The sequence below is a fragment of the Coniophora puteana genome, assembly GCF_000271625.1.
Source record: "Coniophora puteana RWD-64-598 SS2 unplaced genomic scaffold CONPUscaffold_1, whole genome shotgun sequence".
In the NCBI taxonomy this organism is placed as follows: Eukaryota; Fungi; Basidiomycota; class Agaricomycetes; order Boletales; family Coniophoraceae; genus Coniophora; species Coniophora puteana.
In genome coordinates, this window is record NW_006913053.1 from 3,711,318 (window position 1) to 3,724,442 (window position 13,125).

The 13,125-nt window shown below is 55.9% G+C and overlaps 4 protein-coding genes across 4 annotated transcripts; all 4 read right to left on the bottom strand.

The window, feature by feature from the left end:
• Window positions 1-1,533: 1,533 nt before the first annotated feature.
• CONPUDRAFT_79352 (uncharacterized protein) lies at window positions 1,534-2,451 on the bottom strand (the record flags this gene model as incomplete). Its single annotated transcript, XM_007764664.1, has 2 exons — window positions 1,534-2,154; window positions 2,252-2,451. Coding segments are annotated over 2 exons (336 nt in total), but the record flags the coding sequence as incomplete, so codon positions are not given.
• A 65-nt stretch (window positions 2,452-2,516) lies between these two features.
• On the bottom strand, window positions 2,517-4,906 carry CONPUDRAFT_161791 (uncharacterized protein; the record flags this gene model as incomplete). Its single annotated transcript, XM_007765577.1, has 5 exons — window positions 4,165-4,906; window positions 3,296-4,105; window positions 2,824-3,242; window positions 2,619-2,779; window positions 2,517-2,559 (listed from the first exon to the last, which is right to left on the bottom strand). The coding sequence occupies exons 1-5, from the start codon at window positions 4,886-4,888 to the stop codon at window positions 2,517-2,519; spliced, it is 2,157 nt and encodes a 718-aa protein (XP_007763767.1). The 5' UTR covers window positions 4,889-4,906.
• An 882-nt stretch (window positions 4,907-5,788) lies between these two features.
• Window positions 5,789-7,202, bottom strand: CONPUDRAFT_149230 (uncharacterized protein; the record flags this gene model as incomplete). The annotated part of the gene is made up of 5 exons (XM_007765578.1): window positions 5,789-6,099; window positions 6,457-6,544; window positions 6,592-6,719; window positions 6,777-6,852; window positions 6,912-7,202. The coding sequence occupies 5 exons, from the start codon at window positions 7,200-7,202 to the stop codon at window positions 5,789-5,791; spliced, it is 894 nt and encodes a 297-aa protein (XP_007763768.1).
• Window positions 7,203-10,317: 3,115 nt separating this feature from the next.
• On the bottom strand, window positions 10,318-11,508 carry CONPUDRAFT_21418 (cysteine proteinase; the record flags this gene model as incomplete). The annotated part of the gene is made up of 5 exons (XM_007764171.1): window positions 10,318-10,477; window positions 10,567-10,764; window positions 10,848-11,008; window positions 11,068-11,138; window positions 11,274-11,508. Coding segments are annotated over 5 exons (825 nt in total), but the record flags the coding sequence as incomplete, so codon positions are not given.
• Between the last annotated feature and the right edge of the window lie 1,617 nt (window positions 11,509-13,125).

Genomic DNA, 13,125 nt, shown 5'->3' on the forward strand with positions numbered 1-13,125 from the left:
GTAGCCTGCGAATGACGAATTGTGGTCGTACATGACTATAGATGGGCTCCAAGGTAGCAAACGGAAAGGCATGCACTGTACGACACCGGTGTGCCGAGTCAATAGTGATTATCTCATTCTCCAGTGCCGAACTGGCGATCAAGTAATATTTGAAAGTACTCTGACATCGAAGCGTCTGCAATGGCCATTAGCAAACGAAAGCTTTCAGATATTTGATTACCTTGTTCAACTTAACGCGGGTCTTTGCCGTTAGCTTCTGAGCCATCAAGCGAAGGGCGCGGAGAAGACGAAAGTCAGGAAAAAGGATCCAATCACCACTGTCAAATAGGGATTTCCATTCTTTCCCAACTGTACATTGTCGCCAAAGTAAGGAAACAAGAAGCTGACATGCTAGAACATGCCACCAACCGAATAGTGTGTTATATGGGCTAGCGACGTCTAGACGCCGCCAGCCTACGCCCCATGCCCATTCAAGTCGCGAAAGCTGTTATGATCGTTAGCGGGTGATGACCAAAGACAGAACGCGCAAGCGAAGACTTACTGTTTGGTCATCCGTGTCCAATGGGAGTACATGGCAGCTAACAACGTCGGTACGCCGACCTGTGATCGCGCACCGTCCATTGTTCGGGTCTAGCTGCCTCGCCTTCCTAACATTGACATTAAGACCTGGATGTCGTCGCCTAGCTGGGGGTTCAAGGGTGGCGCCTCTATGGAGGGAGGGTGTTCGTGTGAGGCCGTAAAGTTCATCTCCAGAAGTCGCAGTGTCAGAGCATGACTGGAGCTCGCGATTGTCGGCGGCCTGTCGTGGATAGTCTTTATGAAAGCCACCCATGTGAGAGCGAGGGATGAGTTAGCCGTGGCGCGATCGAGTAGCGTATATGGAAACAGGACTTGACGCCAACCAGACGCGACGGGTTGTCGGTGGGAGCGGGAGCGGGGGTGCGGTGAAATCCTATTGCCCGTTGCAATCTGTGACCTTCCGCGACGGTGCTAAGTTACACTGGTCGCCTTAACTGGCACTCACCGCCGTTTTGGACCCGAAAACTTTGGTAGCATTAGCAGTTCGCAAACAGTTCGTCGCCCGGCCGTTTATATAGCCAAGGGTGCACCGTCACTGAGCGTCTGGGCTCGAGAGAGCGGATCTGTCCTGCCAAGCCATAGATGCTCTATGTTGCGATGCCTGTCACATAGTACAGTAGTAAATACACATCTGAGCCAAGCAGGATTAACTTGGCCAGTATCGAAGCTGCACGCGTGTACATGGCAGTGAGCATATACTATGACAGTATAGATATTTTTTCAGATGACGTGATTCTGAGAAACCGAAGCGGGCGTTCACCGATGCATTGACCAATCAGACCGTCTGAGCTTTGTGCAAGCAGGGCAATTACACGATTAAGTTGGTACTACTAGGACTAGCAAAGCAAGAATCTCATCGACTGGTCAGACATAGTTTAAGTGTGCAAGCATAATATATATGCGTGTATTAACTATAATAAACAGAATGCGCAATTACAGGATCGAGTCGGCAGAGGTTAGTATAGAATTATTAAGATACACTAGAGTTCCGTATAGTCCGATTCCTTGTTCTTTGGTCGGAAGTTCATCTTTAAGTTTCTCCGGGCCGCCGAGAGCCAGTTCTCCGGGGAAGAGTTTGCGAGGCAAGCGTGGCGAGTAGGTCGTGCAGAAGTGTCATAGAAGGTCGGTCGTACGCGGCTAATTTGGATCAATGTATCCGAACCGCGGGACCGTTCCGTTCATGAACCTGTCGTGGACGAGTGGAGTGGGCCGAACGGGTCGTGCACTTTGAAGGTGTTGTAGAAGGTCGGTCAACGTCGTTGGTTTGGATCAAGTTAATGATCCAAATAGCAAGACGGTAGCCCGAGTCGTTCAAAAACCTGTCGTGGACGAGCGAAATGGGCCGAACGGGTCGTGCAAAGGTGTTATAGAAGGTCGGTCAACGTCGTTGGTCTGGATCAAGTTAATCATCCAAACCGCAGGACGGTAGCCCGAGTCATTCAAAAACCTGTCGTGGACGAGCGAAATGGGCCGAACGGGTCGTGCAAAGGTGGTGTAGAAGGTCGGTCAACGCCGGTGGTCTTGATCAAGTAGATCATCCAGACCGCAGGACGGTAGCCCGAGTCATTCAAAAACCTGTTGTGGGTGCGCGAAGTGGTAAGTCGTCTCGAAATCTCACAGTAAAAAGGGGTGCAGAGTATGTACCTTTGTGTGATGTCCGGATGGCCGCAACTGCGACAGCGAGGGGACGCTAGTTGCAAAGTGCCGGGCGAGGCCGATGCAGACGGTTGTCCCAGGGGAGGCGTTCGCAAGGCGTAGGAGCGATAGGAGGACTTTGACCAAGAAGTAAGAGCGGGGAAGCGAGTGTATCCAGGTCAGTAGAGGTGCGAGAGATTCAGGATAGTCTTGAGGCCTTGAAGGAAACTTGAAAAGCTAAAGGAACTCGCATCGTCTGCAGGATGACTGCTCCCCAAGATGGCTAAGCCACTGGAATTGAGTCATGCAGCGCGATACGATGCTATGGCAGGCGAGGGTGCGAAGCTAAAATGACCAATGTGTAAGCAAACTTTTGTGTATGCGTGATTATCAGAGAACCGTACCCGTCCTGCCGGGAATGGACCTGGGCCGCGTCACGAGTGTGGCTACGGATGGCAATCTTGAACTCGTCTTGGTCCGGGATGCAGCGGAGCAGGGTACACCGGAAGAGGTCGCAGAGGTGGCGGTACTCGAGGAAGAACAGCGCGAGAACGTAGCGATTGATCTACTTCCACTAGAGTTTGAGCTGGCAGAACTGGAGGATGTGACGCGAGGGATGCCACTGGCAGGCTTCGTAGTGATCTTTGGAGCCGGCGCCTTGCGGAGAGCTGCTACTCGAGGTGGGATAGGTATGCCAGAGGAAGCGGGACGAGGGAAAACCAGCGGCTTGAGGGGCTTGAACGAGGGCTTGGATGAGACCAATGTTGAGGTCGGAATGAACGACTGCCGAAGCTTGCTCGAAGGGTTCGCCATCTTTGTGTCATGTTTGATCAGACCAGATCCACTTGCAAAGGCCGCCTTGTCGAGACTAGCAGAGGCGCGGGCAAGCGCTCGTGCGCCACTCGCAGGCGTGGGCGTAGGGGGAACATTGAAATCGGTAGACTCGTCCGACGAGATATCCTCGAGTGTAGGAGCAGGCGCGAGAGCGGGAAGCTGCTCCGCTTCTCTCTTCTTTGCGTCCAAAGAACCTACCAGAAAGACATTGAGTAGTTGATCAATACAAAATGAAAGCGGCACACACCACTGGTAGCCTCGGGTTTTTCCTCAACCTCTTCTCTTCTGAACAGAGCCTGAAGCTTCTGTTTGCGTTCCTCGGAAGTGAGCCATCCACCAACAGGTTCAGACACAGGCTTAGCGACAAATACATCGTCCTGAGAAACGGCAGGAGCAAGACTCGGGATAGGTCGGCAGGTGCGCATGGTCGCATCCTTGATCATGGAATAGTCCAAATACTCGAGAGACTCTTCGTTGATAGCGGGTATGACACGCAGGGGGCTCTTCTTGAGGACGGGGACAGAGCTGTCAACTACAGGAGCCGTGACAGGCGCGATCAATGACGATGGAGACTCAATAGCAATAGCGTGCCTCAGACGAGATGAACCAGACGTAGAGCGAGGAGTACTGGTCACGGGAGGCGAGAACGGCGCAAAGTGGACAGGCGCAGAGGTCTTAGATGATGATGGTGCAGCCGGGACAGAGACCACGGGCAGAGGCGAAGACGATGGAGCCGGGACAGGTGCAACGTGCACAGGCGAAGACGATGAAACCGGGACAGAGACAACCGAGGCAGAGGCCGTAGAGCATGAAGACTTACACACGGGTCTGGGAGCAACAGCCACAGGGGACAAGACAGTTGCAACAGGTGCGGGCGACGATGATACAACAGCGACAGGAGCAGGGGCCGAGGTGGAAGACAAAGAACCGGGAGCAGAGGTCGAAATACCAGCGTTGGAGTCAGTCTGGGACGTTGCCAATGCGGAAGGCTTGGAACGGCCCATGCAGCTATCGACAAAGTCCGCTATGCCCATCAAGTTGGAAGGAGGGTTGTGGCCTGAGCAGTAGGGGTTAGAGGGCATGAACACGGTTGCGGAGATGATCAAGTTGACTTACCAGCCGCTAGCTTAGTTTCGAAACGCTTCTGGGCGTTAGCTAGGATACGTGCCCGACGCTCAGCAGTGATCTCGCCAATTGGGCATAAAGCGGCGCCGCCGGACTTGGGAGCAGGAGCCGCGCTGCCCACCTCGGTCTTGACATCAGTGAGTTCGCGCCGGACAGAGGAAAGCTGCCTGGAGAACGCGCTGTGTGCAGCATTTGCATGGACAGTGACAGTGTCAGCCACCTCGGCAGTCATCTCGTTGGGACGCAGGCGCGAGAGCAGAGCCAAGATCGCATCCAGCTTGGTGCCAGTAATGCGCCCAAGAGAGTTGATCTGATTCTGGATGAGAGTGACCTTGTCAGAGAGCGCCTTCTGTCCCTCCTCGAGCTTGCTGACACGGCGGAACTCCTTGGTCATGAACGCTTCGAGTGACTTGGTGAACGCGCGGTCACTGCGTCGGTGGTCGTCAACGCTGCCGACGAGTACCGCGAGCTGATACTCCATGGCTTCCTGGATCGCCGCCTGTTCGGAGAGGCGCGCCGTTAGGACCTCGATGTGGCCCTCCTGAGCGTTGAACTGCTCAAGGCCCCAGTCGAGCCTGCTGCGGAAGTCGTCGACATCGTTCTGGACGTCGAGCTTCATGTTCTTGACACCAGCCCGAAGACCCAAAATCTCCGCAAAGAAGGAAGACAGGGCCTGGGTGGGATCGTGGCGAACGTCTTGGTTGGAGGTAGACATTGAGATGAGAGTGGTATGGTTTGAGTGCTTTAAGAGCGATGTAGGCAGATAAATGGCGATGAGTACTGAAGAACCTGAGGCATTCACAGTGAGCTTTTATACGTTTGCCGTTGCCTCGCGAGGTCTCTGACCAGCACCATCGTCAGCCAGTTTCGATTGCGACACGACGATCTGTTGTTTCAGTATTGGATGGACGAGTTCTGAGAATGGGATAGCTCAGTCCGAATTCATAGACCCATGGCAGCTTGGATGGCGGAGAGCAATTCGAACTTGCCAGTTTGAATTGCCTTCTCCGCCGTTCAAGCTGTAGGGCGTCAAGATAGGGGGTCGGGCCGAGCCTGAGTGCTTGGAATAGATAGGGCCGACGTAGTGCTTTGCGTGTTCAGACTAGTAGTCCCATGGGCTCAGTTCTAGGCTTCATCGTATGTTGTTTTGGACTGCACCACTCATCATTTCCATCGAGCCCGACAAACGATGACTGGTTACATACCTATCGCCTCCGTGGGTCTCAGACTACGAACGAACTAGAAATCGAGGACATTAGCCTTGAGGACCTTCTTAACCTTCTGGGGTATATGCTTGAAGAAATGTGGAGGTTTGGGGGGCTAAAGAAATGAGATCAGATGTATCACAGCGATGTACGAAAGCGGCGAAATTACCCCATAGATCATCTCGTGACGTCATACTTTTTGTGGATTTTGTGGATAGTGTTGTTCTCGTTGCTCGTCAACTCTCTGGTGTGAAGGAAGCATTGAGTCCGGAGTCTTGTGAGCGCATAGGAACATAATAGACGACAGCGAGCATTGTCATTGCATGCGATCATAGGACAGAAACAAAGTATCGCCATTAGCTCTAGGTTCCATGCTCCCCAATGACGAACTTCGAAGGACCACAGTTGGACTAGGAGACGGGCAGGTAAACACGGAACTCGAGGGCAGCCCAATCATTGCTCGAAAACCGTCTCGAGTCATTGCGCGTCACCTTCTGACGATCCCACCGTGGACGCCAATTGCGCCAGTCGTCTTCCGCTGGGGGTGCAAAGACGGGCTCCGCTTCTGCGAGGTAGTTAGCAACCTGCTCGTCGTTGAGGGTGATAGATTCCCAGCCCGTGTCTGCGACCTCTCGAATGACGTGAGCAAGCCACAGATGCACATTCTGTCTGTTCTCGGACCACGAAACGTGCGACAGCTCTGTTGGAAGGGCAAAGCTCCCTGTACTCGAACATGAGACTAAACTGAGAGGTCCATGGGCAGGAAGATATCGCCTCGAAGCCCGAATGCGTCGCCTGAAGGCCTCGTGGACTGGGCGATGCATCCAGACTGAGCCTGCAGATGCGACAAGGCGCTGGGCTCTTATAACGGCAACGTGTGGAACAACGCCGGGAGGAAGCTGCGCTCTGTCACTCAAGAGTGATTCTTGTAAACCAAGGACCTTCCGTAACGGCGCGTCACTATCTCCGTGAATATTCTTCAGGTCTTCACACATTCTGTGAACGACGAAATGTGGCCATACATGGCTGAAGATGGGGCCCAGCCTAGCAAATGGATAGGGATGCACCGTGCGAGTACGATGCGCTGACTCAACGGTGATGATCGCATCCTCCAATGACGAGTTGGCGACGAAGTAATACTTGAAAAGACTCCGACTCCGAAGTACCTACGCGTTGTTAGCAAGTATTACAGATTAACAAAGAGATCCACTACCTTATTCAATCTGAAAGGACGATTTGCAGTCCGATCCTCAGTCAGCAGATCAAGCGCGTGGAGGACGGAGAGATCAGGAATAAGACACCAGTCGCGGCTGTCGAAGAGGGCTTTCCATTCTGCCCCAACTGCACGTCATTGCCAAGGTGAGAAGACGACAAGCTGACAAGGGACCTGGTACGAACCAAAAAGTGTGCTATATGGACTAGTGACGTCTAACCGCCGCCATCCCAAGCCCCATGCCCACTCAAGTTGCGTGAGCTGATATCTTTGTTAGCGAGCAAAGATCAAAAAGGGAGATAGCGCAAAAGGGGACGCACTGTTTTGTCATCCGTGTCCAGTGAGAGCATATGGCAGCTCACGACATTGGTACACCGACCTGTGATCATGCACCGTCCTTTGTTCGGGTCAAGCTGCCTCGCCCTCTTGACATTAACATGAAGTCCTGGATGTCGTCGCCTGGCTGGGGGTCCAAGGGTGGCGCCTCTATGGAGGGATGGTGTTCGTGTGAGGCCGTAAAGTTCATCTCCAGAAGTCGCAGTGTCAGAGCATGACTGGAGCTCGCGATTGTCGGCGGCCTGTCGTGGATAGTCTTTATGAAAGCCACCCATGTGAGTGCGAGGGACAAAGTAGCCGTGGCGCGGTCGAGTAACATATTATGGGTTTGACAAGACTTGACGTCAAGATGCAACAGGTTGCGTCACTGTGACCACCCCTGATGGTACTAGTCACACTACGCGAATCTTGGAACAGAACCGCAGTAAGTTTGAACGTTTCAACACCCATGATGCTGAAATCACTGTCAAGAATGCCGTCAGAATGTGCCGTTGGACGCCGTCGGACGTTGGTTGGGTGAATGCAAGCGCATTTCCCACGCTGCACCGTTGACAAACATATCACTACAGAGCCCCTATCCAGGTTGAGTGTGAAAGGCGGACAAGCAAGCACAGCGAAAATGTTAGATTACAAGTCGTACGATGTACTTGGTGAGGTATGAATAAACAACAGTACGTAGAATGCATGCATGGTATGCAACGGGATATTGGGGTTGGAGTTGGAGGGGGTAGCAATTCCGGTGCCGAAGAGACGTCGAAGGCCAGAAACCGAAAGAAGAACAAGAGGAATAGAAAAAGAAAAGTAAGAATATTGAGGGAGGACATATGGCAATAGGCGATCGAGTAAATAACTAGCTAGAAACCGTCGAACGTGGATCCGGATGGTAAAAAAGGGAATAAAAATAGCATAAGATCGGATGGGATGCCGCTCAAATACGGCCAAGGGCCGGGCGAGACGCGATGGGATAATAGGCGAGGACGAACTGCAGGCGGTCTAAATACTCGCAGAGGATACGAGTAAGGTGGCGAGAAGGGCTGAGCGCACGTATGAAATGTTCCTGTTCCTGTTCCTATGTTCGGTTGAGATTTCCTGAGTACACCCTCTGAACTCTCGAGGTCTCGAGCAGAGGCGCCGCGATGCGCCTCAGCGAACCCCCAGGCCCAGTTCAACAGCCCGTCGAAACGACGACCACAGTTCGCCATGGGAAACAGCCAGCCAGCCAGCCAGCCAACACCACCCCACCCATCTCTACTTCTTCCTCCCAAACGAAAACGGCGCCGTCAAACTCAACTTCCTCGCCGTCCGCTTAATCCCCCCACCACCGCCGCCGCCGGTGCTCGCAGTCGTATGCGAATTCGACCCAGATGCAAACGTGTTCGTCGTCGACGTGCTCACATTCGCGCCTGGACTCGCACCGATGCCTCCGCCGCCGCCGCCGCCACCGCCAAAGCCCCTGCCACTACCGCCGAAGCCACCGCCACTGCCGGCCATACCATAGTGCGCGCCAACGCCCATCGCAGTGCCAGCGCCGAGACTGACCCCGCGCCCGAGGCTCGCGCTGAGCCCGCCACCGCCCGGTGTGGCGGACGCGTGTGCGGAGCTGGGCCGGTTGGGCGCGAGCGGGGAGCCGCCGATGTCGCCTGAGGGGGGTGGAGGTGCCGGGATGCGGTGGTGCTGGTTCTGGTTCTGGTGCTGATGCTGATGCTGGTTCTGATGCTGCTGATGCTGCTGGGTTTGATGCTGATGCTTGCTCGCCACAAGCTGATCCTGATGCTGAACATGGTCGTACGCAGGCGGATGAGCGGGAACATACGCGTGCCCGTCCCCGCGCCCGTGCTCGTGCCCGTGTCGATGGTTATAGCTGTGGCTGTGGCTGTTACTATGCCCATGCCCATGTCCATGCCCGTGCCCGTGGCTCGCAGCAGCGTTCAGATTCACACTCCCGCGCGTCTTCTCCGCATTCTCACGATCATGGCCCGCCGTCGCCTGATACGTCGAGCCTCGCATCGGCCCCTGCCCCTGCGTCTGAGCCTGAGGATGCGCTTGAGGATGCAAATTCGGCAACGGCGGCAACGCCCGCAACGACGTCCTCGCGCGATCCACACTCCCAGAGCCCGTCCCACCCACCGTCGCGCCCGCCGTCGACGGGCGCGCCGAGCTGCGCTTAGCCTCGGGGCTAGGCCCGAACGGCAGCGGATTCCGGCGCGCCGAGGACGAGGAGGTGCTGTTCCGCTCCGGCGGTGCGCGCTCCGCAGGGGAGGGTATGCGCGGGAACGAAGAGGGCGGTGACGATGACACGGGTACAGCGTCGCGCGCTCGCGAGCCCGAGCCTGCGTGCGATGAGTACGAGTTGTGGCCCGTTGCAGAGGAGGGTGGTGTAGCAGAGGGCGGCGTAGCCGGTATAGTGGGCAGCGCGCGTGGCGACGCGGACCCGTTCACGCCGTGCTCCTGGGGTGCCGAGCCCACAGGCGGAAGAGGCAACGGAGGAATAGGCGGCCCATCGTGCGACCTTGACGACGACGACGAAGTCGTATGCGACCCATTTGACGACATCTGTCGCTCCTCCACCCTGCTTGACGACACCTTACGTCTCGGCCCGAGCGTTGCAAGCGCCGCCACGCTACCCGACACCCTCTCCCGGCCTCCACCCCCACCCACACCACCCAGATCCATCGGCACCCGACTCGCAAATCCCGACGTATGCGCCGACGCCGTCGATGGTCGCATCGTCTGGGATGATACCGGCAGCGTAAAATGGTCTGTCGGCACCGGCGGCGCGCGGTCGGCCGCCTCAGACGCGGGCCGCACCTTGAGCGCCTTGAAGCTTCTTTTCCGGCGGTACCACGGTCCGGGCTTCTCCTTGTCCTTGCCGTCTTTACCGTCCTTGTCCTTCCCGTTCACAGCCGCAGGCGGCAGCGCCGCACTGGGCGGTGCGTCGCCCGCGAACGAACGCAAGACGGGCGAATGCGACTCCTGACTCGTCTTGGAGCGCGTCGCGCCCGTCGCGGTGCTCGGGCGCTTCGTAGGCGCCGCGTGCGCCGGAAGCGACGCGCCGTGTCCGCCCAGCCCGGGCGTCGGTATCTTGAGCATACCAGAAATAGTCCGCCGTGGCGCCTTGTCCCCGTCGCCGCCAGTGTGTTGCGCGACGACAGCGGGGGCGTCATGGGGTGGTGGAGATAGCGCATGCGGCAGGTGGTCTGCGCTCCCATTAACTCTCGCATTCGCACTACTTTCTTGGGGCTGAACGAGTCCAGGGGGGACAACGGGGTTGATATGTGGCGTCGCCAGTGGCGAGTGGTCTGATGCTGAGGTATCCCGCGTATTCGCCTCGGCCGCCTGCGGTGCTGGTTCAGGCTCGGCCTGGAGACCAACGTCCGCGAGGTCGAGGTCGACCGCCTGGTAATAGAGCACATAGGCCGAGCCGGCATTCGACTCCCCGAAATACCTGTGGATGTCGTTCTCCTTGATCGTGTCCACCGTTTCGTCATCGAAGATGAGCCATATGCCCATCGTCTTAATGATGCTGACGTAGTGCCCGTGGTTCGGGCCGCTGAAGTGAATAAACCATGCGGTGGCGGTGAGTGAACGGGCGTATTAAATGATTATAATTAATCGAGAACCCGTCCGAGGCGTACGCACCTGCCGATATGGACTACAATCGCGAAGAGCTCGTACATCCGATCCGGGTTCTCTGCGTCATCGACGGTGTTGAAGAGGCGCAGCTCGAACGGGAAGGCGACCCGGTAAGCTAGCTTGATATACTTCTGCACTTCTTCCTGATACTTGAAGCGCTTGAGATGAAGTGCGAGGACATTGGGGAGGCGCTTGATCTTCATCCTAGCAAACAGCAGCACATGCACCCCGATCAGCATCGGACTGGAAATGCCGCATAGACCGTTTCCACAGGGAAAAGAACACACCTCTTCTCCGCCTCCTGGTAATCGCAGCACCCATCGCAGAAGAACTTGTTCCGCTGACAGAGCATCTCGCTCGCGCTGAACTGCCGAAGACATGCCGTTACGCTCGAGTTAGCCTCTATGTCTATTGATAGATCGAGAAACGATTCGTCGCGCGCTGAGACCTGAGCCAGCCGGTGGTGAGCGGCGATACGCATGCGAGGAATGCGGACGGGCTGCGCACCTTCTCACACGTCAGACACCGCGTCTCGCTCGTAAGAATGCCCTCGAATATTTGGTGTATGAATGTGGAGCCTGTGAGTGACGAGGAGAAGAGATCCGACTTTGGCTTCACGGACGAGGATGCTGACCCTGGGTGGATACAAAGAAATCCGCCATTGAGTCACATTAGTGACGAACGCGGTGTGATATAGTAGCAAGAGTGCGCACCGTTGTCGCCCCCGTTCCCGTTCGCATGCAAGTTCTTTTTCTCCTCCTCGATCTCCTCGACGATGCGGTTGAGCAGATAATTAAGGAACTCGTGGGCATCCTGATGCATGGTGTTCCTGAACGCTTCATTAAGTTCTTTTAGCTTGTCTATGAACGCGCGCGGGGCGACGGTGCCCTTGTCGGCTGCATTCTGGGATATGTGTATGTATAGCGAGCGGAGGGCGGAGAAGAGGGTGCGCGGCGAGGAGGGTATTGGCGGGGTGGGCGGGGAGGTTGAGGAGGGGGCGGTGCTATTTCCGTTTTGCGCGGCTGGGTGGGCGGATATAGAGTCGGTTGTCCCTCGGCGTTGGGGTTTGTGTCGTGGTAGGGTCGCTATGGGGGGATGTTGTGGGGCGGATGTGTGAGGAGGTGGGGAAGCAAGCTGGGAGGTCAAGGAGCGGAGATTGTGGAAGTCTGCGTGCTGAATAACGAGGTCGCGAAATGGGCCGCAAAAGTACAAAGCCTGGAGGACGGAGTTGGCATAGCTGGCGGGCAGGAGGTTAGTAATGTGTGGATCGGAGGGTGGGAACGGGGGATGTACGCACCAGGTATTGCCAAACTGCAGAGACGACGAGGTGAAGGTGATCAGAGTTCATGGGGTGGAGAATAGGGAAGGGGTGCATACATTCTCGAGGCCAAAGCGCTTTCCGTCTGCACAAGGTATGGGGACGGCCTGGACAGCTGGAGTGTCGTGGACTACGGGGCCCTGCTGGCCGAATGGAATCCATTTTGTGATTGCCATGCTTCTGAGCCCTGCTCGAGCTCTGGCCTGGATTGGTTGGGGGAGGGAAGGGGAGGGGAATGGGGAGGCGTGTTATTGCCTGGGGTGTGCTGAGCACAACGGCTTGGTTAGTTGCTGTTCATGGATTCCGTGTCTGCTACGGGGCCGTGGTCCCGGCTGTCCCTCCCCTTTCCAATCCGGTAACAGGCACACCCAATCATCAATCCCCCATAAAGAAACACTCCCCTGTCCCCCACAAAATCTAGCACTCTCTCAACCTTGTCACTGCTGAACTGATACCCGGACTGATCCTTTCTCCCTACTCAGAATAAAGTCATAGGTACAAGCTCAAAGAGATGTCCATGACCCCCCTGGCACCTTCTACAGAGTCCCTGAATCGCGACATACGTGCCACGCGTCCGTGCCTGAATCCATAATGGCCTGTCACCTCTCTCCACAAACAATCCACCTGCCAATCGTCATCGCCCTCCGAGTCGCACACACAAACATTTGCATCCTACAATCCTGCTCTAATCACTCCCTCCGAGCTCATCTGCGTTCAAGCAGCATAGACGATCGCCCAGGATAAAAACACACACCTGACTACCATCTCCCCGCCAAGCAAGACCCATGAATCGTTCACCCCGAAGTGCCGTCTCACGCCCTCAGAGCCCGTTGATCTTACTGCTTTGCATGCATCTCTTCAACCTCGCAATATCACCCCAGCAAACGATGGCAACCCCCGGCACTGCGCCCACTCTTCACCGCCATTAAAGCTTCCTGAACTATAAGTACTGCGCCGACGAACCGTATCAGAGGCATAAGTAGACGGACGCAGCACCATCAACCTATTGAACCTGCTGACCGCGCCCCGCCGGCAGATCTGTCCACCCCGAGGACCTCGCACAATGTCTTGGCTAAGTCGCAGCAGTTGACACAACCATTTGCATTTTGACCTGAGCGTCCGTTGTAGTATATAAGGGTTGCGTTTGCTCGGTCAGCTGCCCCAACAGAAAACTCAGTGCTCAGCCTGCGTGAAGAATATACTTCGCCGACGAGTGCAGGGTACAAAAGGCTCCAGCATCCCAGAGC